The sequence below is a fragment of the Geotrypetes seraphini genome, chromosome 16, assembly GCF_902459505.1.
Source record: "Geotrypetes seraphini chromosome 16, aGeoSer1.1, whole genome shotgun sequence".
Classification (NCBI taxonomy): domain Eukaryota; kingdom Metazoa; phylum Chordata; class Amphibia; order Gymnophiona; family Dermophiidae; genus Geotrypetes; species Geotrypetes seraphini.
The window spans coordinates 33,757,102-33,780,301 of NC_047099.1; the positions used below are offsets into that span (position 1 = coordinate 33,757,102).

General features: G+C 46.1%; 1 protein-coding gene across 1 annotated transcript in view; it reads left to right on the forward strand.

Annotated features, from left to right (window-relative positions):
- NLGN2 (neuroligin 2) overlaps positions 1-22,825 on the forward strand; it is a 67,153-nt gene extending 44,328 nt beyond the window's left edge. The window contains exons 3-6 of the mRNA XM_033924964.1: positions 9,768-9,917; positions 18,527-18,712; positions 19,489-20,278; positions 21,365-22,825. Of these exons, the coding sequence (XP_033780855.1) occupies positions 9,768-9,917; positions 18,527-18,712; positions 19,489-20,278; positions 21,365-22,181 (1,943 nt within the window). The 3' untranslated portion in view covers positions 22,182-22,825. The remainder of the gene's footprint in view (positions 1-9,767; positions 9,918-18,526; positions 18,713-19,488; positions 20,279-21,364) is intronic.
- Positions 22,826-23,200: the final 375 nt, after the last annotated feature.

Genomic DNA, 23,200 nt, shown 5'->3' on the forward strand with positions numbered 1-23,200 from the left:
CATCGCTTTGGGGAAGGCGATGGCTTCCGCAACCGAGGGCGTTATTTGGAGTTTATAATATAGCCTCGCCCAAACCCAGGGGAATGTCAGCATTTATCTCCAGAGCCCTTTTGATGGGGAAAAAAAGCCATCCTCACCAACCGGCTCTCCCGTGATCCCCCATCATATGCACCATGGGGATCCCTAATGATAGTGCACGCAACACTGGAGAGACGCATGGTGGGAGACTTGACTCTTGGCCCGGGTCGCAAATTTTGTCAGGTGTGGGAGCACTTCTGGCAGAACCTCACACCGCCTGCTCGCAGTAGACTTTTGAATCTTTAAGATTTTATTCCCACTCTCAGCTGTTGGACTGGCCATGGATTCTTGGGGAGGGGGGGGGGATGGGAGGGGAACTGATTATATTGTTGAAAATGTTATTTCCTGAATGGTACTACTGCTGGAATAATAAAAATCATTTAAACATATATATATATAATGTAAATGCAATTATTATATTTTATATTATGCACTTTATTTCTATTATTAATACATTGCAATATATACAATATGGGGCTCCATAATTGAAAGTGAAATACGTCCAGAAGCCTGCCCAAGTCAGCACTTGGACAACGGAAAAGACAGGTCGTCCATGTGCCGATAATCAAAACAACTTTTTGGACATATTCAGAGGCTACTTAGGTCTCGGAACCCCACTGTGCACCCAGAGCTCAAAGGGGCGTTTCTGGAGTTGTGGTTAGGGCGGGAGGACTTAGTCCTCTTGCAGCGATAATCGAAGGTTTGACGAGACTTCCTGGAAAGAACTTATAAGTTGTGACTTAGGCGATCTAAAATTGGGTATAAGTGCCCAAAAGGTATCCAAAGTGACCAGATAATCACTTCAGAGACCAGGTAAAGACCCCCACACACACTCCCCCTGTGTTCACTGACCCCCATTGCACCCCCCACAAAAATCAGACTAAAAACGTACATACCTATCTCCGGAACATCATCCCCTGGCATATTCTAATAGAGCTGCACAGAGGTCGCTTAAGTAGCCTGGGGGGGGTGGGCTAGTGAACCATAGAGAGGAGGACCCAGGCCCATAATCCACTCTAACCATGACATTAATAGTGGAAAATGAGAGCTCACCAAACACCCCCCCCCACCCCAAACCCTACTGTATTGCCATATAGGTACCACCTGCAGCCATAAGGGCTATTGGGGTTATAGACAGGTGGGTATCGTGGGTTTTGGAGGGCTCACAATGAACTGCAAGGGAGTGGTGGTGAGATGTTACGTGGCACCCTTTTTGTGAAGTTCACAGCAGTACACTATAAGGGACGCCACTACTCTGTTGCCATGTTTGGGTGTTCAGTCCATCACTTTACTGGCCCCTCCCACATCCAAAAGGTCTTGCTCTAGGTATTTGGGATTTGGACAGTTTTGGGGGACAAGAATGTGGTAAAAAGATAGACGACCTTGCAGTCTGGACGATCAAATGGCTGGACGTACAGATACATGATTCTCAAAAAAATATATATTTTGGACGTATTTTTCAAGAATGGACTTTGGACGCTGCCAATCTTGTGCAACTAGAGCCCTAGGCCCTAAACAAATTTAGACGTTTCTTTTTATTATGCCCCTCCACATTAATACAACTCACCATAATACAGAGTAAGTGGGAGCCCTGATCATGTTTCCCTGCAACTAGACCAGACACGGGCAACTCCGGTCCTTGAGGGCCGGAATCCAATCGGGTGTTCAGGATTTCCCCAATGAAGACGCATCGAAAGCAGTGCATGCAAATAGATCTCATGCATATTCATTGGGGAAATCCTGAAAACCTGAATGGATTCCGGCCCTCGAGGACCGGAGTTGCCCATGTCTGAACTAGACGGTCCCATCTCTATGCCCAACAATTCTCCTCTTTTTTCATTTCCCCATATGCACCATCTCAGACCCCCATGCCCAACAGTTCTCCCTTTCTATTCCCTCCCCCATCTCAACATCTATTTCCCTCACTCACTCCATTCTTGCATCCTATGCTCCAAGTTCATGCTCCCTTTCTTCCCTCCCTGCATGCTGTGTCCCAAGTTCATGCTCCCTCCCTCCTTCCTTCCTTCTTTCCATCCTTTGTCTAAAATTTGTGCTTCCTCCCTTCCTTCTGAGTCCCAATGCGCCTCCTCTTTCTCATGTCCCGGCATGCCCTTCTTCGTCCTTCCCTCTATTTTGTGTCCCAAGTTCATGCCTCCCTCCCGTAGGTGTTTATCTGTTGTGGCCGACTCCCTCCTCCCAGCTGCATTTCTTTTCACAAAACCTCAGCCACGGTTCCTACACATGACCAGCAGCTGACCTGGAAGCCTAGAGGGAAAGTTTCCAGGTCAACCGCCGGCAGCATGTAGGAGCTGCTTGCTCTCAGCTTTGTGAAGAGAAGTGCAGCTGAGAGAAGGGAGCCAATCAAAACCCAGGGACTGCCTGGAATGTAAATAAAATGCAAATTTCTGTGTGGCTCAGTTTGGCATAGCCCGTGGCCCGGTACTGGTCGTGGCCTGGTGGTTGGGGACCCCTGCTGTAAAGAATGCCTAAATTTGCCTGCCATGTACTGAATTGGGGGGGGAGGGTCTCCTTATCTCCCTTTGTCTCCAGTCCAATTGACGACTCTGTCACTGACTTGGGTATGTATGATCTTAGAGTACGCCATTTTAGATCCCTGTCTATGAACCCTAGTTCCAAGCCTCTCACTTTGTTTGACCTTGGGCGAGTCACTTTATCTCCTTGGGCTTCCACTCTAATCATCGGCTCCCTCGATGATTTTGTGACTTCTATTCACACCTCCCCCACCGTGCCTCACTTCAGTTGGCTTTAGTTAAATGCCAACAGCAATAACCTAGTTGCAATAAAGGGCTGGGTGTACCAAGGCCTCCACCCCGGGCGAAAGGCATGACTAACTGGCAGTACAAACTGCCCCTAGGGTCGGGAGCTGACCTTCGCTAAATGAAAAGAGCCAGGGGCAGATGGCCCAAAAAATCGAGTGGCAGGGCCTCTGAGAAAAAGATTCATTAGAGTTCTGTTTCGTTTAATTAATGCACTTCATCCGCACCAAATTAATTAGTCTTCTCGTTTCTATAGCAATGCTTGAGGCCTGTACTCATCAAGTGACCTAGAAAGAAAATTATTTACATATATGTATATGTAAATGCTATTTTAATTTTCCTTGTGGGGAGAACATTTGTAGTAAGAACATTTGTAACATGGGTTTAACCCTTGTAGCACTGTCTGTCTTAGAGTTTCAGTGCCTGTTACTTAATAGGATTCAGCCAGGTGGCAGAAGGCCAGGTGACGCCATAGCCCAAACTCCACCCTGCTTAACTAGGGTTACCATATGGCTCCAGAGAAAGGAGGCTGGAATGAGACATCCAGATTTTACTTCCATTGTTTTCAGTGGAAGTTAAGCCCGGATGTCTCAATTACGTCCTTGATTTCAATTGAAGTAAAACCCGGATGTCTTAATCTAGGGTTACTAGACGTCCGGATTTCCCCAGACGGCTTTTCAAAACCCGGCACTTTACCTGGGTTTTCAAAAGCTGTGTCGGACAGGGAGAATCTCCGCCTCTCCTCCAGCCAGCTTGGATTGATTCTCCTTCATGACTCTGAGGTCTTCAGCTTTTCATATTGAATGGGTTCCTGATGAAGGGACTTTCTGCCTCCGAAACCAGGCTTGGTAGAACCCAGCTCAGAGAATAAGGTCTTTAATTCAACTTTTTGGACCTGCTGACATCGGAAGGACATATATTTTTATTCAATTCAAGCTAAGTTTTACTTTTTGTGGAGTTGGCTGGGAGGGGTTTCTCAGAGTGGTGTTTTGGCCTCCCTGTTGTGTGTGTTTCACCTTTGATTCACTGTATAATTTTGATCATTTAACTTAATTTGGTTAAGCACATGGGTGATATCCAGTGATGGTGTGCAGGTGGTGGCTTCCTGCCGCCGCTTCGTTGTATTAAGCGCTGGAGGTTCTCCTCCCCTCGCTAATCCCTCACACTGAGGATATCCCCTTATCACTAATTATATGCCTATTTGGGTTATAAGGCATTCCTATTTTTTTTCTCCAGGGTTGGCCATAACACCTCTCTGAGAATCTATTAACTGTACTGCCTTTTTGTTTGTATCTTTATAAGTTCCTCTGGCAGAATATTTTTGGAGTTTTCGAGTGGCTCCTTTTTCTGGAGCCATAGGGTAACCCTATGCTTAGCCCAACTGGAAAGTGAAACTGTGCCAGGCCAGGCTTTGCTCTCTTCCCCCCCCCCCCCCCAAATGCCTCCTGAAGCTCTAGTCTTTGGTTGGGTCAGAACATGAGGGCATCATCATACTTCAATTCTGAAGGTCCGCAAACCAAGCTGGTTTTCAGGTTATGTCTAATAACACAGGAAGATTCCAGTGTGGCACTCCTGTCTTCAGGGTGGGTATAAGAACTGGCGAATGTATTGGGGGAGGGAAGAAGGGTGTCAGGCCGGGTATTTGGCACCTTAGGCACAAGTGCAGATGCCCCTCCGGACTGACCAGCAGGCCGAGGGGACAGGGCTAGGGGCAAGGCTGGGGTGCGGTGTGGGACGGATAGAACGGGGCGGGCCTGGAGGCGGGTCTATGTGTCCAGATTTTACGTATGCAAAATCTGGCAACCCTATCAACACCTCTTAATTGGCAATAAAGATAAAGGGGATGGACCGTTTTTTTCTGTGTAGTGGCCATCAGAGCGGTTTACCTATTTTAGACGTGTTTTGTACCTGGGCCAATGAAGTGTCAAGCGACTTGCCCGGAGTCACAAGGAGCTGCAGTGAGAATCAAACTCACAACCTCAGTGTGTGGAGGCAACTTCTCTGACCACTGGACCACACCTCCACTCCCAGTGGCCTATATTGCTAACTTTCCCCCCCCCCCTTAGTATGAAGAGTTTCAGCCTCTGATAACCAGAGCTGAGATCGTGATGTCATAATGCCTCATTCCACCAATAAGTGTCAACCTCATCAATGATGTCACAATAGCTTGATTGTAAAGGGTTAAGGACTTGATATACCACTTTTTCTGTGTGGTTACAATCAAAGCGGTTGACACATTTTAGACATGCACTTATTTTGTACTAAGTGGCTTAATTGAAAGTCAAACATAGAGAAGACGGATCTTTTTAATCAAAATCCAACCCACAATTATAATAATCCAAACAAAACAGGGTTAACGGAAATATAAATATCCATTCATCTAAATATAATATTTAGCTTAAAGAGAGAAATCTGGTGTAAACGTTGTCTCCTAACTCAAGGCATTTTGGCGTAGAAATTGGACTATCCTTTAACCCAACATGCAACTTTTGGAACATCCCTGCCAGTCCTCTGGCCACGCCCTCTTTTGATTTACTTACTAGGGAATAGGCGCATGGGCGCGTAGAAAAGGGCACGGAGAGATGCGCGCCCAAATTTCAATTTTTGCCAGCTAACTGCGACAATTGATCGTTGGCACCAGTTGAGTGCAGTTCATTGGCTGTCTTCCGATGAATTTGCGTACAGAAATTCCAGTGCTGAAATCCCTGCGCCACATATGGAATCCGGGAAAGAGTGTGGTAACTGCTCCAGTTGCCGGACCGTACGTGCTAGGTCTGTGCATTAACTGTCGGGAATGTTCACAATGTCTTCCCTTACTGTTAACGCACAAAAAATACTTTCCCGAGCGCGAAGTGTAGTTACAGATCAGGGGTCTCTAACTCAAACCCTTTGTAGGGTCACATTTTGGATTTGTAGGTATTTGGAGGGCCTCAGAAAAAAAATAGTTAATGTCTTGTTAAAGAAATGACAATTTTGCATGGGGTAAAACTCTTTATGGTTTATAAATCTTTCCTTTTGGCTAAGTCTTAATAATAATATTGTAATTTATAGCTAAAGAGACATGTGATCAAGAAACTGTTTTATTTTTACTTTTGTGATTATTATAAGCATACCGAGGGCCTCAAAATAGTACCTAGTGGGCCGCATGTGGCCCCCCCGGGCCGCAAGTTTGAGACCGTTGTTACAGATGGTGTACAGACGATTGATCACAAGACATTCTTACTCGACCACAGGACAGGGTCTTTGATCATAGGGTTTTTGATCACAGCACCTTTTGGTCATATGTTTAATGGACACATCTACTATTGGTCATAAGGCCATTAAGTCAATGATAGGTATGTTGAAAACAGTTGAGTTGTCATTGTGTTGAAGACTTGACGTTTTAAAACAAATGTGATACACCACTTAACATATTTTTAATTTCAAGCGGTTCAGAATAAGAATAAAACAGGATAGGGAAAGCTTATTAGCATTCATTCCAGACAGTGGCATAAAAAAGGGGGGGAGTTCTGCCCCGGGCGCCATGTTGGTGGGGGTGCCGGCACCCCTCCTCCTTCTCTATGTCCCGCCTCTTCCCACTCCTCCCCTCGCCACAAGCGTGCCTCCCTTCCCTCCGCCTGCACTCTAGTTGTTCACCGCCATCGGCGACAGCTTTAACGTGCTCCTCGCGACTGCATCGTCTCTCCCGCCGATGTCACTTCCAGGTGCCGCGGCAGTGAACAACTAGAGGTAAGGGGAAAGGGGGGGCGCCTGCGGCAGGGGGGATCAGAGAAACAGCGGGGGTGGTGGGGGGGTGGAGACGAGGCCAGGGGATGGGACATGTCCAGGGGTAAGAGGGCATGCGCGGATGCCCTCCCGCCCGACCAGAGCAAGCAGCAGGGGGCGTGACTAGGGCGGGATTAGGGGAAGGGTTGGGGGCGTAATGGGGCGGAGATGGTCAGGCCTGGGGACGGAACTAGGGGGTCTGGATTTTACGAATGTAAAATCGGGCAACTCTACTTAGGCGTGACCTATTTATGCCATGGTTTTCGTGGCCTAAATACCGGCATTTAAATTAGATGCCTACAAACAAAATATGCCCATGACCCACCCCAACCATGTCTACTTTCTAGTAGGTGCCTTGGACTAAGCCTTTTGAGTTAGGTGCCTACCGTCCAGTTTATTTTAATTTAAGCCAATTATGAGGTGCTAATTGCTTGTTATCAGTGCAAATTAAGCCCCAGTCTAGGCATCTTTTATAGAATTTGGTTATCGGTTCCCATTTTTCACCCCAAAACAGGTTATGCAACTAACGTGAATTAGCGTGCAATGCAGTACTGCTTACAGTGGCTGCTTCGCGCATTAAGCCCTCATTTTTTTTTTTAACAGGAGGCCTAAATTTACAATGCCATTTGGGCACTTCAATTTATAAACGGTAATAGTGTATCTTACCACTGTTCCGCAGTTACATGCTAAAATGGTTTAGTGCATAATTGTAAGGGGAGCATTCATTCACAAAGCAGAGGCACGGGCTTATCCCAGGTGTAGCTAGAGGTAGCGGCGGCCATTTTGAGGCCAGACCTGCGATGAGCAGGAAGAGTGGGTATCACTCCTGCCTGTAGGGCCCCTACTGGACCGCTATGGACTTTGAGGTAGGCCCTGGGGGGGGGGGGCTACGGGGATGTGGGTTCTACAGATACTACACTGCTTTGAAATGTTATCTGAAAACCAGGACTGGCCCAAAGGTCTCCCTCTCCTCTTACCCCTGCGTGGAGATGTATTTCTAATTTTCCTTGAGAAATTGCAAGAACTACAAGTTCCAGCATGAGGTGGGGGAAGAAAAGATAAGACCAGGCCTATCTCAATCCAGTCCTAGAGGACACAGAAATCAAGCAGCATGCAGCAGGGTGATGCTCTCAATAGCTTCTGGAGGGTGTTATTTTGCGTGCTGGAGGGAATAAGGAGGAGGGAATAAGATCAGATAATTTCAAGTCAGTTGGGATGGGTGAACCAAGCCTAGTTTTACCTATATTGCATCTATGGAATAGTAGTTCTTGCTTTTCTGTGAGAAACCAGAACTACAAGTCCCAGCATGCAATGGAGAAATATGTAAGCTTAGCTCAGTCTGACTGGGTGACCTGCTTAAGGGGGTCATGTTATATCTGATAGCAGATAAAGTTGCCGACAGGCCTGAACATCACCTGACAGGCTTGATCTAGTTCATGGTTTACGCCTTTGCGAGCGGGACCTTATAGTTTTGATTTCCTTAAAAAAAATGCAAGAGTGCAAATTCCTGAATGCAATGGGGCAGACCCGAGACTGGATCAACCCTAACGGTAGACCATGATGAAGCTCTGGTTGATCATTCAGTTGCTGAGGACAGTAGCAGGTCCGCACCTTGTGATCCTCTACATGTTCCCCAGTTATATGAATATTCCTCCAACGCTGGAGTCTCTATAGATATATAGCACCACTGATGCACATTCCTTCTCCTTCTATAGCCATTGACCTAAACTCATGGACCTGGCCTCGATGCTATTGAGTACATGACATGATGTAAATCCAATCAGGATTAAATACCATGGCTATCACCGCTACTGACCGACTATCCTTGCTTCAAACCTAATGCCCTCAGCCAAGAGTGTGTGCTCATTCCAACCCTCCCCCCTCCAACAACATTTGACGTATACGAGGGCTGTTCAAAAAGTATCAGACCTTCATTTTTCTTGTGTAAACAAATAAAGCTAGGGAAGCGTGGCTTGGTGCACGTATGTAAGCGACCCAAATGCGCATGCGTGAATTTTTTTCACTTCCTACAGAAGCTGTCAGTCGCCCACATACCGCCAATAAGTGAGGACGTGGAAGTGAGCGCCGTCCGATTTTCATTTTTGACAAAATGACAGAAAAAGTTGAACAACGCTACTGCATTCAGTTTTGTGTAAAGCTTGGCGATTCCCGAGTGGAAACGATCCGCAAGATTCAACGGGCCTTCGGGGACGAGGCAATGGGCACCACACAGATAAAGGAGTGGTACAACCGCTTCAGAGATGGCCGCACATCAGTGGAGAGTGAAGCACCTTCTGGTAGGCCCTCAACATCCAGAAATGAGATCGTCATTGACCGAGTGAGGACCCTGGAGATGCAGGATCGTCGAATCACCAAGGGGTACTACCAAGAGGTTCTGCATCGCCTTCATAATACTGTGAGTCGCAAATGGCCAGACCTGTGGGCAGCGGGCACTTGGCAGCTCCATCACGATCACGCACCTGCCCATTCTTCACAGTTGATACGGAGTTTCCGGGCCAAACACAACACACCTGTGGTTTGTCAGGCTCCCTGCTCTCCCGACATGGCTCCCTTGTGACGTTCCCCAAGCTGAAAATGCCCCTGAAAGGGACCAGATTTCAGTCAAGAGAAGATGTCAGGAAGAATGCGACGGACCAGTTGCGAACAAAGGAGGCGTTCCAGCGCTGCTTCTGACGGTGGCAGAACTGTTGGAAAGAAGGGGATTCTTTTGAAGGAGATTAGTATAAGATTGTTGCATCTAAATACTAGTATTTTTTTTATGAATAAAGGTCTGATACTTTTTGAACTGCCCTCGCATACCCGTTGCTTTTTTCTTATACTGTGTACGCATGATTAACCATGTACCTCTAAAACGTTATGATTGTATTGTTTCTAACCTACAATATAGAATGTTCCGTTACTCCTGTACCCCAAACACTGAATGCACTACTGTGATCCGTTCTGAGATCCTGGGTAGAACGGGACATAAAACTGAAATAAATAAAAACTCCCCATCCGCCCCTTCTTAACCCCTTGTTTTATCTTCATTTCTGAACGCATTCCTATATATTGATGACTGACATTACCTTGTCCCCCGTTTTCTCTATCCCTGTCCCTACCTTCTCTTCTCCTCCTCTTTTCCCACAGATATTCGAGACAGCGGGAAGAAGCCAGTGATGCTCTTCCTCCATGGTGGCTCCTACATGGAGGGAACAGGCAACATGTTTGACGGAAGCGTATTGGCGGCTTACGGCAATGTCATTGTAATCACCATGAACTACCGCCTTGGGGTACTAGGTAAGTGAGGAGGCTTGCACCAGCAGTCCCAGATTCTAATTCCACTCTGCCGCCAACGTGCTTCCCATGCTAAGAGCGCAGAGCTGTGACACCTTGAAGACCCCGTTTCTAATCCCTTCCACCAGGGGCCAACTCCAACTTTCCGAGATTGGGATAGACTCTTCTGTCCTAAAGTGGGTCTCAGGGTCGGCGGGGTTCAGACGGGAGGGAGAGATGGAAAGATGGAAGAGTCAGCGGGGGTTCGGCTGCACGGCAGGGGTAAGCGATGCTGCCGGCGAATCCAGGGAATAGGACTTATATTAAGACCTACCCCAAAAATCATTTTAGGGCTTATTTTCGGGACAACACGGTACTTGTGACCTTGGTTGGAAACAAGATACTGGGATGGACCTTCAGTCTATTCCAGTATGGCAGTTCTTATGTTCTTATCTTTTGCACATCCCTTTTTCCTTCTCTTAAGCTTTTCTCTCTCTCTCTCTATTTGCTACATCTTCCTGGCTTTTCCATTTCTTCCTGCAGCTTTACCTCTCATTGTTAAGTCACTTTCTCCCTCTCTCACTTCCCCCTCCACTCTGTCCTTTCCTCCTCTTTTCCTTCTCTCTGCCCCTCGGTCCATTTCCCTTCTTGCCCTCTGCGTTCTTTTTCCTTTTCTCTAAACCTCTCTTCTTTGTCTCCGTCCCTTTTCCTGCTTCTCTGTCTTGCTTTCCCTCCCTCCTGAAGCTGCTAAGCCTTTGAGAGTCTGTAGTGGCTGTGCTGTTCTCAGAAAGCATTTCCATGCATTATTAAATGGCCAGCAAAACCCATGCCAACATCCACAGGAAGACTCGCTGTTCTTAATTTCCAACTGTTTATTGCAAATAAGTGAAGCCAGTAACTTGCTGCACGCAGATAGTTGAAAAACCCGGAGTTCTGCCCAGGCAGAATGAGTCCTTGAAGCTGGATTCTGATCAATTGGATGACAGATTGCCAAACTGAATTAGTAGAAGTTGAATGACTGGAGAGATGGTTTCTGAATTATTGCCTGTCCATTGACTGGGGGAGATGCTGGATTCAACTCAGGAAGGAAATTGGTCTTGTAAAAAAAGATTGGCCTCTTTGGTAAAAAAAAAAAGATGCTCTTCCTCTGACATCACTTCCTAGGTGCGGGTCCAGGAAGTGACATCAGAGGAAGAGCCGAGGCTGATGCGACTTCGGGTGGGGGATTGCTGCTCACGCCAGGAACGTTACCATGTCCCCTTTCCCAACCATGTGAGCTTCTTTGAAGATTAGTACAAAGGGACTGGGCATCAGAGCCTCCTTTCCTACTTTCCGAGCCATTTTCAAGAGCCATTGTAAGAGGCAGGAGCGAGGGAGCTATCTGTTCCTCTCCTATGAGCTGTTTTCGTTTTGTCTTTCTCTCTCCATCTCTAAATTTCCATCTGACTGAATGTCTCTCAAGAGCTCTTTTGGTGTCTTTTTGTTTCTAATTCTCCATCTGTTTCTGTTGCTCCCATAAGTACTTTCTGTTTCTTTCTTGTATGAGCTCTTTCACATGCATGTGGTTTGTTTGGGGCGGGGGGGTGGTTCGCAATTTTGTTTTCTATCTCTTCCCTCTGTTTCTGCCCATAAAAATTGTAATCAATTGTGATCTTGCTAAGACTAGAAAAAGAAAAAAATATATAAAGTTTTAGGAAAGGTAATATACTTGGTAAGTGTACTCCTAGATAAAATACATTTTCCCAAACTCCTTTTCCATGTAGAAAATTTATCTAGCAGGACCCAAGGATACAATTTTAATTAAAACAGTTAAATATTTAATGCCGAGCATAAGCTAGCTCTGATTTGATTTATTATTTTTTTTTCCTTTAAGACCAGAAGCCAGAATTACTGAAAAAACTGCTTTTGGGATCCTTCTATATTAATTACAATTAAATCACTTTTCCAGCAGTTATAGAGTATGCTGAAGTTTTAATTAAGCAGCAGTGCAGTAGGAGAGACAACTGCACCTCCCAAATTTCAGATATCTTAGAAATGTCCTCGACCTCTAACCCACCGAAGAGCTCTTTCAGCCGCCTTCATTTCGTTCCAAAGCCTTCAACCAATAGGAGAGCTTTCTCAGCTGCCTGTATTCAGAGGCGCTTGAGGCGGTGTTGCCACTCCCCCCTCGTCTCCGCCCCCCTGCTCCTTCCCCGCTTCTACCTGTCGCGCCCCCCTCCCACTCCTTCCCCGATTCCACCTGCCGCGTGTCCTTTCTCTTCCCTTCCCTTGCACTTCGAGTTGAAGTTGTTGCTCGTGGCGTTCAGCCACGTGCTCCTTGTAACCCCATCGCCTATCCCTCTGATGTCACTTCCTGTGTGTGGCACCCGGAAGTAGCGTCAGTGGGAGAGCTGACGGGGGTGGCGAAGAACACACATTGTTGATCCCCGCAAACAAGAACTTCGACTAGAGGTATGGGGGAGGGGAAGGGAATGGGGGCGTGCGTGTGGAGGGGAGGAATGGGAAAAGGCGGAGGGGTGCAAAACCCCTCTCTTACCACACCACTACTTGTATTCCCTTTCAGAGCCTTTGGCCAGCAGATTAAATTTAATGTGGCCAAATGTAAAGTACTATACATTGAGAAAAATGATCCAAGTCATTGTTGTCTGATGCTAGGGTCTACCTTGTGAGTCAGCACCCAAGAAAAAGATCTAGGTGTCATTGTAGACAATACGCTGAAATCTTCTGCCCAATGTGTGGCAGAGGCCCAACCCCCTCCCCCCCAGAATGCTAGGAATTATTAGGAAAGGAATGGTAAGTAAGACCAAGAATATTATAATGCCTCAGTATCACTCCATGGTGAGACCTCGCCTAGAGTATTGCATTCAGTTCAGGTCTCTGTATCTCGAAAAAGATTCAGCGGAATTAGAAAAGGTTCAAAGAAAACCAGCCAAAATGATAGTGGGGGTGGAACTCCTCTCATAAGAGGGACGTTTAAAGAGGTTAGGTTCTGCCTGCGATTTGTCACAGTGTGCCTGCAACCCAGTCTCCCTAATAGTTGAAACTCTCCGTGTCTGACACTCAGGTCTTGGATTGGGGAAGGAGAGGTCAGTTCCATGTGAAAGGCGCAAGCTCATTTTCTGAAGCCAACCTGCTGAGAAGAGACACAGACAACGGGTTTTTAATGGGAAATTCATGTGTTGAAAATTCAAGACCTTTTCTCCAGTTTGAGTGATTGCACTTCTGACAAGACCAACTGAGACTGAAACAGAGTCCTTCTGTACATTTTGAATGCATTATGGGTTACCAAACTGCAATAAAGCCTCTTAGCCTGCTGCTGAGGGAGGAAGGGGCTTATCCATTTTGTGGCAGCAGCTGCCAGTGATGTCATCATGCCACTTGCGTTGAACAATCAGGGCTCACCACTGAATACAAAATGGCCGCCTCCAAGCCTGCTGAGACCTAGCTAAACATATACACAGAGCATGCCTTCTACCTGCTTTTATTTACTTGTCCCTGGGGACTCTCAGAATATCAGTCACATACTATACAGAATGCTGTAAGGAGCCAGGCAACTCATCAGTCATGACACCGATGGCAAGAACATATGAGAGACAGAGAGAGCACCTTTGAGTTGGCCCTACCATAGCCCTTCTACATCTCAAGGACAAAGTGGCATTGTTAAACTGAGTCTAAGTCAACTCAGTGAATATCAGGGAAAATACGACTTTTAAATATACAGATCAAAAAAGTTTGATGTATCAACATATAGTGTGGTGACCCCTGTTCAAAATTTTCATACTATCAGATAAATGATTATAATTTAAGTTATAACATGTACTCAGAGATGTGTAGCCTTGCCAAAGGTCCTATAGCAAGACCCAATCATTGCTTATGTGACAAAATGCTAGAAAGTTGCTTTCAAGCTGTGACGTCACAATTTTAATCAAAATTTAAAATTATTTTCACCTAACTTCAGGTGTTTGTGAGGGTCCCGATGCAGACCACGTTTCGCTGTCCTTTTCAAGAAACCCCAGAGTGAAAGAAAATGCTTGTCTCAAAACGAGTGGGGTGGTGAGTCCGATTCAAAAATCCCACTCTAACATTCTGTGACTAAAATAAATATCCTCAGAAAATTTGTGAAATTCAAAACCTAATAAATTAAATCAGCATTAAAGGCAAACTTATAGGGCAGGTACCTTGTCCGTGAGAATTCATTATGTCTTTATTCTGCGGTCACTTAATGAGCGAAACAAGCCATCACTAATTTAAAATCTCAATAACGTCATCACGTTGCTAAGCATGATGACATATGCACAGCATAACCTTACGATAACCTGACAGGAAAAGAGGCTGACAAAGGCGGGATTTACAAAAATGCTCATCATTCTATCTCATTGTTTAAACCTCCAGGATAGAAACATAGAATATGACGGCAGCAAAGGGCCGTCGGCCCAACACGTCTGCCCACTCAAAAGAACCCTCCCCTTAAAAGAACACTCCCCTAAGCAATTCCTCGAAGTGAACCCACATGTTTATCCCATCGTTTCTTGAATTTGAGCACGTTGCTGGCCTCAACAACCTGACGTGGAAGGCCATTCCAATGATAAACACATAAAACCTATCCAGCACAACCAATCCCAACCCAATATCCAACACTCTATTTACCCTTAGATCTCTCTAATACTCTTTTATCTACCAAACGTTATCTAAAACCCATAATTTCACCCTATTCTTATCTCCTAAAGACCTCCACTTCCCTTTGGTAACTCTTTACCCAATATATATTACCTTAAAAACTCTATGCCATCGCTTATTCTATTCCTTCAAATTTTGAATGGGATTTTGTTTTAGTTTGGATGTAATCCGCCTTGAACCACAAGGTAATGGCGGAATAGAAATCACTAATGTAATGTAATCAACCACCCTTTCGGTGAAGAAGTACTTCCTGATGTCACCATGAAATCTCCCACCCTTGAGTTTGAGCGGATGCCCTCTTGTTGCCATGGGACCCGTAAGAAAAAGGATATCTTCCTCCACCTCGATACGGCCTGTAAGATATTTGAACGTCTCTATCATGTCCCCCCTCTCTCTGCGTTCTTCGAGAGAATATAGCTGCAGCCTGCTTAGATGCTCTTCATATGGGAGATCCTTGAGTCCTGAGACCATCTTGGTGGCCATTCGCTGGACCGATTCCATTCTCTTCACGGATGAAAACTATTTAATTTGTAGATCCATTTTTGCTTCTGGATCCATAATGTGTGTGCCAGATTGCCCCCCTCTCCTTAAATGGTCATATCCAAAATGGAAAACCAAAGATCATCGACATCATGGGTCTTATCGGACCAATGTTGGACTAGGCTGGAAAATGTTGCTCGCACTGGCAAAGATTCAACAAGGTGAGGGTGGGGAAGAGAGGACTATGTGTTGTCATAGTTTGAAAGTGCTGGAAATAGTTTCATAGTTTATTCAAATTTGATTAAACACTAATCATAAAATTCAAAGAGTTGTACGTTAAAATAATACATGAATAAAAAGGGGGAATTAGCACCAAATAACAGGCAAGACCAATCAAACTCGACATAGGGTAGGATAGCAAAACAGGAGGAGAGAGGGAGAACTACAATGTTGTAAAGAAAAAGAGAACAAGAAAGGTAAAAACCAGCTAGTTAAATAGCACTTAGTCGGCTACACGGTAATATTCAACATGAGATGACCGCTGAATACTGGCGCTTAGCAGCTAGCCCGGTCACCGGCTATGTCATCCCTTGGCTGAACCGCTAGGTTTACATAGCAGCCAGATGCCAATATTCAGTGGCCATCTCATGTTGAATATTACCGTGTAGCCGACTAAGTGCCATTTAACTAGCCAGGAGCCATTCCTAGCTGGTTTTTACCTTTCTTGTTCTCTTTTTCTTTACAAAATTGTAGTTCTCCCTCTCTCCTCCTGTTTTGCTGTCCGTAGAAGTTTCGTCAGCCGTAAGCCCGAGGTCATAATACCGTTATACAGATCCATGGTGAGACCCCCATCTGGAATACTGTGTACAATTCTGGAGGCCGCATTATCAAAAAGATGTGCGGAGAGTTGAGTCGGATCAGCGAATGGCCACCTGTGCAGTAATCCCCTACCTATACCCCTCTATCCCCTTTTCCATCAGGAAATTGTCATATAATATTCAGTTGTACCTAAGCAGATATTCAGTAGTGCTATGTCTGATTGCCATTGCACTATCTGGAACCATTTATAAAAATTGACGGCCACCATCCAATCCTCAAGTGCCATGGACAATTTCTTTCAGTTACCTGGAGTGTATACCATCTGGTCCAGGTGATTTGCTGCTCTTTAACTTCTCATTTTGGCTTATTACATCTTCTAGATTCACTGAGATTTCTTTCGGTTTCCCATATCATCACCTTTAATTACCATAAGACTTCATTCCTTGTAACAAATGCCCCTACTTGGGTCTGCGGACGTTGGTATTTCTGTAAGATAACATACAGGCAAATTCTATAAAATCTGCCTAAAGTTTCGTCAGCCGTAAGCCCGAGGTCATAATACCGTTATACAGATCCATGGTGAGACCCCCATCTGGAATACTATGTACAATTCTGGAGGCCGCATTATCAAAAAGATGTGCGGAGAGTTGAGTCGGATCAGCGAATGGCCACCTGTGCAGTAATCCCCTACCTATACCCCTCTATCCCCTTTTCCATCAGGAAATTGTCATATAATATTCAGTTGTACCTAAGCAGATATTCAGTAGTGCTATGTCTGATTGCCATTGCACTATCTGGAACCATTTATAAAAATTGACGGCCACCATCCAATCCTCAAGTGCCATGGACAATTTCTTTCAGTTACCTGGAGTGTATACCATCTGGTCCAGGTGATTTGCTGCTCTTTAACTTCTCATTTTGGCTTATTACATCTTCTAGATTCACTGAGATTTCTTTCGGTTTCCCATATCATCACCTTTAATTACCATAAGACTTCATTCCTTGTAACAAATGCCCCTACTTGGGTCTGCGGACGTTGGTATTTCTGTAAGATAACATACAGGCAAATTCTATAAAATCTGCCTAAAGTGAGGCGCATACTTGGTCGCGGCAAGCCAATGTAGGGCCTAACTTAATTGTTTGATAGGCTTAATTAGCGCCGATAATTGACAGCATCTCCTAATTGACGTAAATTGCGCTTAATTGGATGCTGGGTGCCTACCGCTTTGCTTTGCACCCAGTCCAAGTTGCCTACCACAAAGTGGGTATGGCTAGAGGGCAGACCGTGGGCATTTTGGACTTAGGCACATGCATTTAGGCTAAGAAAACCCTGGCATAAATAGGGCCCGCCTAAAATTAGGATGCCTGGCAATGCCTAAGAATGCTTAGGCAGGGCTAAGTGTGATTCTATAAAGCGCATCTAACATGAATAGAATCGAGCTTAGCACCGCACTAGTCAGCATCTAATTTTTAGACCCCCATATATACAGGGTGCCCCCAAAAACGGTTCATAGACAAAACCGCCGAAGACAAAGGTGCGCGCCAACAACTGAGCGCAAGATGGAAGTGCGCGCCAAAGAAAAAGAGTGTTTTTAGGGGCTCCGACGGGGGGGTTTTATTGGGGAACCCTCCCAATTTACTTAATACAGATCGCGGTAGCGTTGTGGGGGGTTTGGGGGGTTGTAACCGCCCTCATTATACTGTAAACTTAACTGTTTCCCTGTTTTTTAGGGGAAAAGTGAAGTTTTCAGTAAAATGTGGGGGTACAACCCCCCAAGCCCCCCACGATGCCCCCACAGCGCGGCGCGATCTGTATAAAGTAAAGTGGGGGGGAGGGGTTTCCCACACACACACCCCGTCGGAGCCCTTTAAAACAGTTATTTTCTTCGGCGCACGCCTCCACGTTGCGCTCAGTTGTCTGCGCGTGCTTTTGACCTGACACCCCAAAAACACTCCTTGATTTTAAATGGTTACAAAATCAAAACTTATTGGAATATGTTTATAAATAAGACGACAGCAAATACAAGTCCCAAAAAAGCACGGTTAGCAAGATCTTACGCAATCGCTCGCACTTTCACCCTTAATAAGATGCAGTTGGTGCAGAAGTTAGAACCTTCAGATAACGCAACGCGACAAAATGACTAGGCGTTTCTCAAGTGGCCCCCCGAGATCACCGGACATTAATGTTGGTGGCTTTTTCCTTTGGGGGGGGGACGTACCTCCACTCCCCGCTACTCTGGATGATCTGCAGGAACGCATCGCTGAAGTTATAAACGCGATCACGCCGGATGTGCTTCGGAAGGTCTGGCCCGAGCTCGATTATCATATCGATGGTTGCCAAGTAACAGGCGAGACGCACATCGAGTATATGTAATCAACAGACACCATATGAAATTTTATGAGTTGAGGAAACTGTAGCCTCAAAGGTGAAAGAATATTCCAATCAATTTTGGTTTTGTAACCATTTAAAATCAAGGAGTGTTTTTGTGGGGCACCCTGTAGAATCGGGCCCCTACAGACTATTACAATAGTTGAGACGGCACCACTGCATGAATTAAAGTCTGGGTTCTCTGTTTGTGTAATCGCTGCTGTCAACACCCGCCGTAAAAAAAAAAAAAAAAAAAATTTTTTTTAAGTCCTGGGCTTTCTCCTTACAGGTTTCTTGAGTACAGGAGACCAGTCGGCCAAGGGGAACTATGGACTTCTAGACCAGATCCAGGCACTGCGGTGGCTGGAAGAGAACATTGCGCACTTTGGCGGGGACCCGGAGCGCATCACCATCTTCGGCTCGGGGGCTGGGGCCTCCTGCGTCAATCTCCTCATACTCTCTCATCATTCTGAAGGTAGTCTTCCCCATAAATAGTGCATTGCATAGTGAGCTAGCCAGCTCAAATAGTCGTGCATAAACCCCGCATTGAATATTCATCAATTCTCTCTTTAGCCGTTAAGACAACACAAGCTATAAACAGTCTGTTAGACTTCTGCTATGGCCTGTCTTTGCACCACCTCAAATAGCTTTAGTTATTCAGCCATTGATTCAGAACATCTTCTAGTAGGTACGAAAAAAAAAAGAATTTTATTTTATTATACCGTATGTCGTAAAAGGAGCATACAACCAATGGGAGTAGTCATGGCTAGTAATGGCTTTGTTTTAGATCAGTCAATAGGGGCAGCTTCTATCGGCGGCCAACCAATAGGAACAGCTCCATCTAGAGGTCAGCCAGTAGAAACAGGGTTAGCTGTTGACCAATCAGTTGCCGCTTGACAAATTACATCCCAGCCAATAGGAAACAGCTCCAGTTTTAAATTAGCCAACTGAAGTTTTAGCATGCTAGCCGAGGGGAACGGGAAATGGATGGGATTTGATATACAGAGTAGTTTCCAAGTTATATATGGTTTCCATATTATATATGAGCTGCAACGGAGGGTTAAGTGATTTGCCCAGAGCCCCAAGGAGCTGCAGTGGGAATTGAACCTGGTTCCTCAGGTTATTGCACTAACCCTTAAACTACTTCTAAGAAGAGCTCCACTTCTAGATCAGCTTACGGGAACAGATTTGCTTGTAGAGTAAATGTATACAGTATATCTTTATAGATTTTTATTTGTTCTTATTTTTCAGGTTTGTTCCAGAAGGCCATCGCTCAAAGTGGCACGGCCATCTCAAGCTGGTCGGTAAACTACCAGCCTCTGAAGTACACCAGGATGCTGGCGGCCAAAGTGGGCTGTAACCACATGGACACTATGGAGACAGTAGAGTGCCTACGCCGGAAACCCTATAGGGAGCTAGTGGACCAGGATATCCAGCCAGCACGCTATCATATCGCCTTTGGGCCTGTGGTGGATGGAGATGTGGTCCCAGACGATCCCGAGATCCTCATGCAGCAGGGGGAGTTCCTTAACTATGACATCCTCATTGGGGTCAATCAAGGCGAAGGGCTGAAGTTTGTGGAGGACTCTATGGAGAGCGAAGATGGCATTTCAGCTAGCAACTTTGATTTCACCATCTCCAACTTCGTGGACAACCTCTATGGCTATCCAGAGGGCAAAGACATCCTGAGGGAGACCATCAAGTTCATGTACACAGACTGGGCTGACCGGGACAATGGAGAAATGCGGCGCAAAACCCTGTTGGCGCTCTTCACTGACCACCAGTGGGTGGCACCTGCTGTGGCCACTGCTAAGCTCCATGCCGAGTACCAGTCACCTGTCTACTTCTACACCTTCTACCACCACTGCCAGACTGATACCAGGCCGGAGTGGGCTGATGCGGCTCATGGCGATGAGATCCCCTACGTCTTTGGCGTCCCCATGATCGGTGCCACCGACCTGTTTCCTTGCAACTTTTCTAAGAATGATGTCATGCTGAGTGCCGTGGTAATGACCTACTGGACCAATTTTGCCAAAACTGGGTGAGTCCTTTAGCAGTGTTCTGGTATTAATGGGCGAGGAATATCCAGACTGAGACTTCTTTAGAAAGAACTTTTATGTTTTGTTTTTTTTAAACATATGTTTATTATAAGTGGAAAGGGCACAATACAAGGCAATTAGCCGGTAGTAATATCCTACTTGAGACTCCTTTAGAAAGGCACTTTATCAGTGTCCCGGTATTTTCAGGCAAAGAACATATTGGCCTCTGACTCCTGTAGAAGGAGGAACAGGCAAGGAATGTTCTGACCTGGGGCTTAAGAACTAAGGCCGGTATTGGACAGACCTGCAATGGTCTGTGTTCCATATATGGTGATTCGCTGGAGGATGGGCTGGGGCGGGCATGAATTGAAACTCCACTAATAAGCATGGCAGGATTAATTCGTCGAGGGCCCCTAAGCACACAAGTACACTGGGCTCCCCACCCCACCCCACCATGCGCCCAGGCGGAAACAGGAAGCCACGTCAGAGGGAAGCTTTGGACAAGCAGCTTGCACAATTACACTTCCCGTTGCCTTTCTTACCCACGTTGCTTGCTTGTTTTACTTTCCGTCGATGGGGGGGGGGGGGGCCGCGTTGACGATCGGGGTGGGGTCCGCGTTGACGATCGGGGGGGGGGGGCCACGTTGACGATCGATGCTGGAGGGGCCCATCGCCGTTTGGAAAAAACAATGTTGATTCCCTCCTTCATCGGGCCCCCTGACCGTTGTGGGCCCTAGGCATGTGCCTACTGGGCCTATTGGTTAATCCTGCCCTGCTAATAAGGAACCTGAGGAAGTTACTGACCAGACTTTACGGTAGATATCCTGCAAACAACGGGATTTTTGGATAGGCTGGAGTGAGCTTGGACGGCAACTCAGACTTTACAGTCTATGGCCCAGAAATATCAAAGAAGAGACAAGTTAATCGAATCATGTATTTTTTAAATGGGTATAACTTATGGGCAGACTGGATGGACCGCTCAGGTCTTTATCTGCCGTCATTTACTATGTTACTGTGTTCTTTGGAAGGGAGACGAGGTAAGAGCTGAGCTGTAACTCATGTTCTCCACACTTCTGCCTCTTTCCTAGGGATCCAAATCAGCCCGTTCCTCAAGATACCAAGTTCATTCATACGAAGCCTAATCGTTTTGAAGAGGTAGTGTGGACCAAGTTCAACACAAAGGACAAGCAGTATCTTCACATTGGATTGAAGCCTCGGGTCCGAGACAATTACCGCGCCAATAAGGTTGCCTTCTGGCTGGAGCTGGTGCCACATTTGCACAATTTGAATGGCATCATTCACACTTCCACCACTACTCGAATCCCGCCCTATAGCACCAGGTGGCCTCCGGTCTCCCGAGTGGGTCCCAGCACCACTCGCCGCACCTCCCCAACGTTGCCACCCGACGAAGACGACCCAGACGACCGGCCTCGCTACGCCCCCTTCCCGGGGGACTCCCGCGACTACTCCACCGAACTGAGCGTGACTGTGGCCGTGGGCGCCTCCCTGCTGTTCCTCAACATCCTGGCCTTCGCCGCCCTCTACTACAAGCGCGACAAGCGTCACGAGCTGCGCCGGCGGCTCAGCCCCCAGCGCGGCAGCGCCGCCAACGACCTGGTGCACGGGCCCGAAGAGGAGATCATGTCGCTGCAAATCAAGCACTCCGAGCACGAAGCCCATGACTTGGAGGCCCTGCGGCCCCACGAGATCCTACGGCCCGCCTGCCCGCCCGACTACACGCTTGCCCTGCGCCGAGCGCCCGACGACGTGCCGCTGATGACGCCGAACACCATCACCATGATTCCCAGCACCATCCCAGGGATGCAGTCCTTGCACCCGTTCAACACATTCCCCACTGGCCATAACAACACTTTACCTCACCCACATTCCACTACAAGAGTATAGTCAACTCTCCGACTTTGACAGCATAACCGTTCTTTAAAAAAAAACAACAAAAAAACATACTTTAAATATAACGAACAATTGTCAACTCAGAAAAAAAAAAAAAACCACAGAGAGGAGGGGACCAAAAAAAAACAAACCACACGCCAAGAGGCAGGAAATTATTCTGGATATCATTTTTATATCGAAATATACAAAAAAAAACCAAGAGAAAGAAAATAATAGAAAAGTGAACTGCAAAACCAGAATTTGAAGGCAGAGCTCTTTTCTCGCTCTTGAAGTCTCTCCGTTTCTATCCCTCTCTCTCTGTCATTTCAACGTCAAATGGAAAACTCATTGTTTGAGAGTTTAAATTTTAAAAAAAGACACGTTTCTGAACAGGATTTGGCATGCATTCGTAGGCTGAAAGGGCGAATGGAAATGCATATGGACTGAACAAACGTATAGCGCTCGGAAATGAAATTCTTGATGGGAAGTATTTTACTACAATATGCCTGTATATATATATATATATATGTTTGTGTATCTATACACACAAACAGACACACATATAGAGATACACAAACATATATATATATATAAAATTTTTTAACTGACTCATTAATTTTGCAAAATTGAAATTGATTTAACAAAATCGAACCCTGAAACAGAAAGAATGCTTTGGGCGGGAGGAGAAAATGCCTATTTGACCAAAAACAAAAGGAAGGAATAAAAAAAATAGATAAAAGTTGCGAGAAACAGAGGGGAAAAAAAAAAAATTCTCAGATTAAAAAAATGGAAAAAATGCTACGTATTTTTGTAATCTCTGACTAGCCTTCCTCCTTCTCCCACCTCGTTGTTATCCGCGAAACGAACCCCCCTCTTCTAGGACACTGCGCTGGCAGTTTCTAGCGCGGGGAGCCGCGCGGAATGGCCCGCGCTGCTCACGATGAGCGTCGAGAGCTGCGCGGGCCATTCAGCGCGGGCTCCGCGCGCTAGAAACTGCTAGCGTGGTTTTGTAGAAGAGTTCTGTCTTGTTCTGA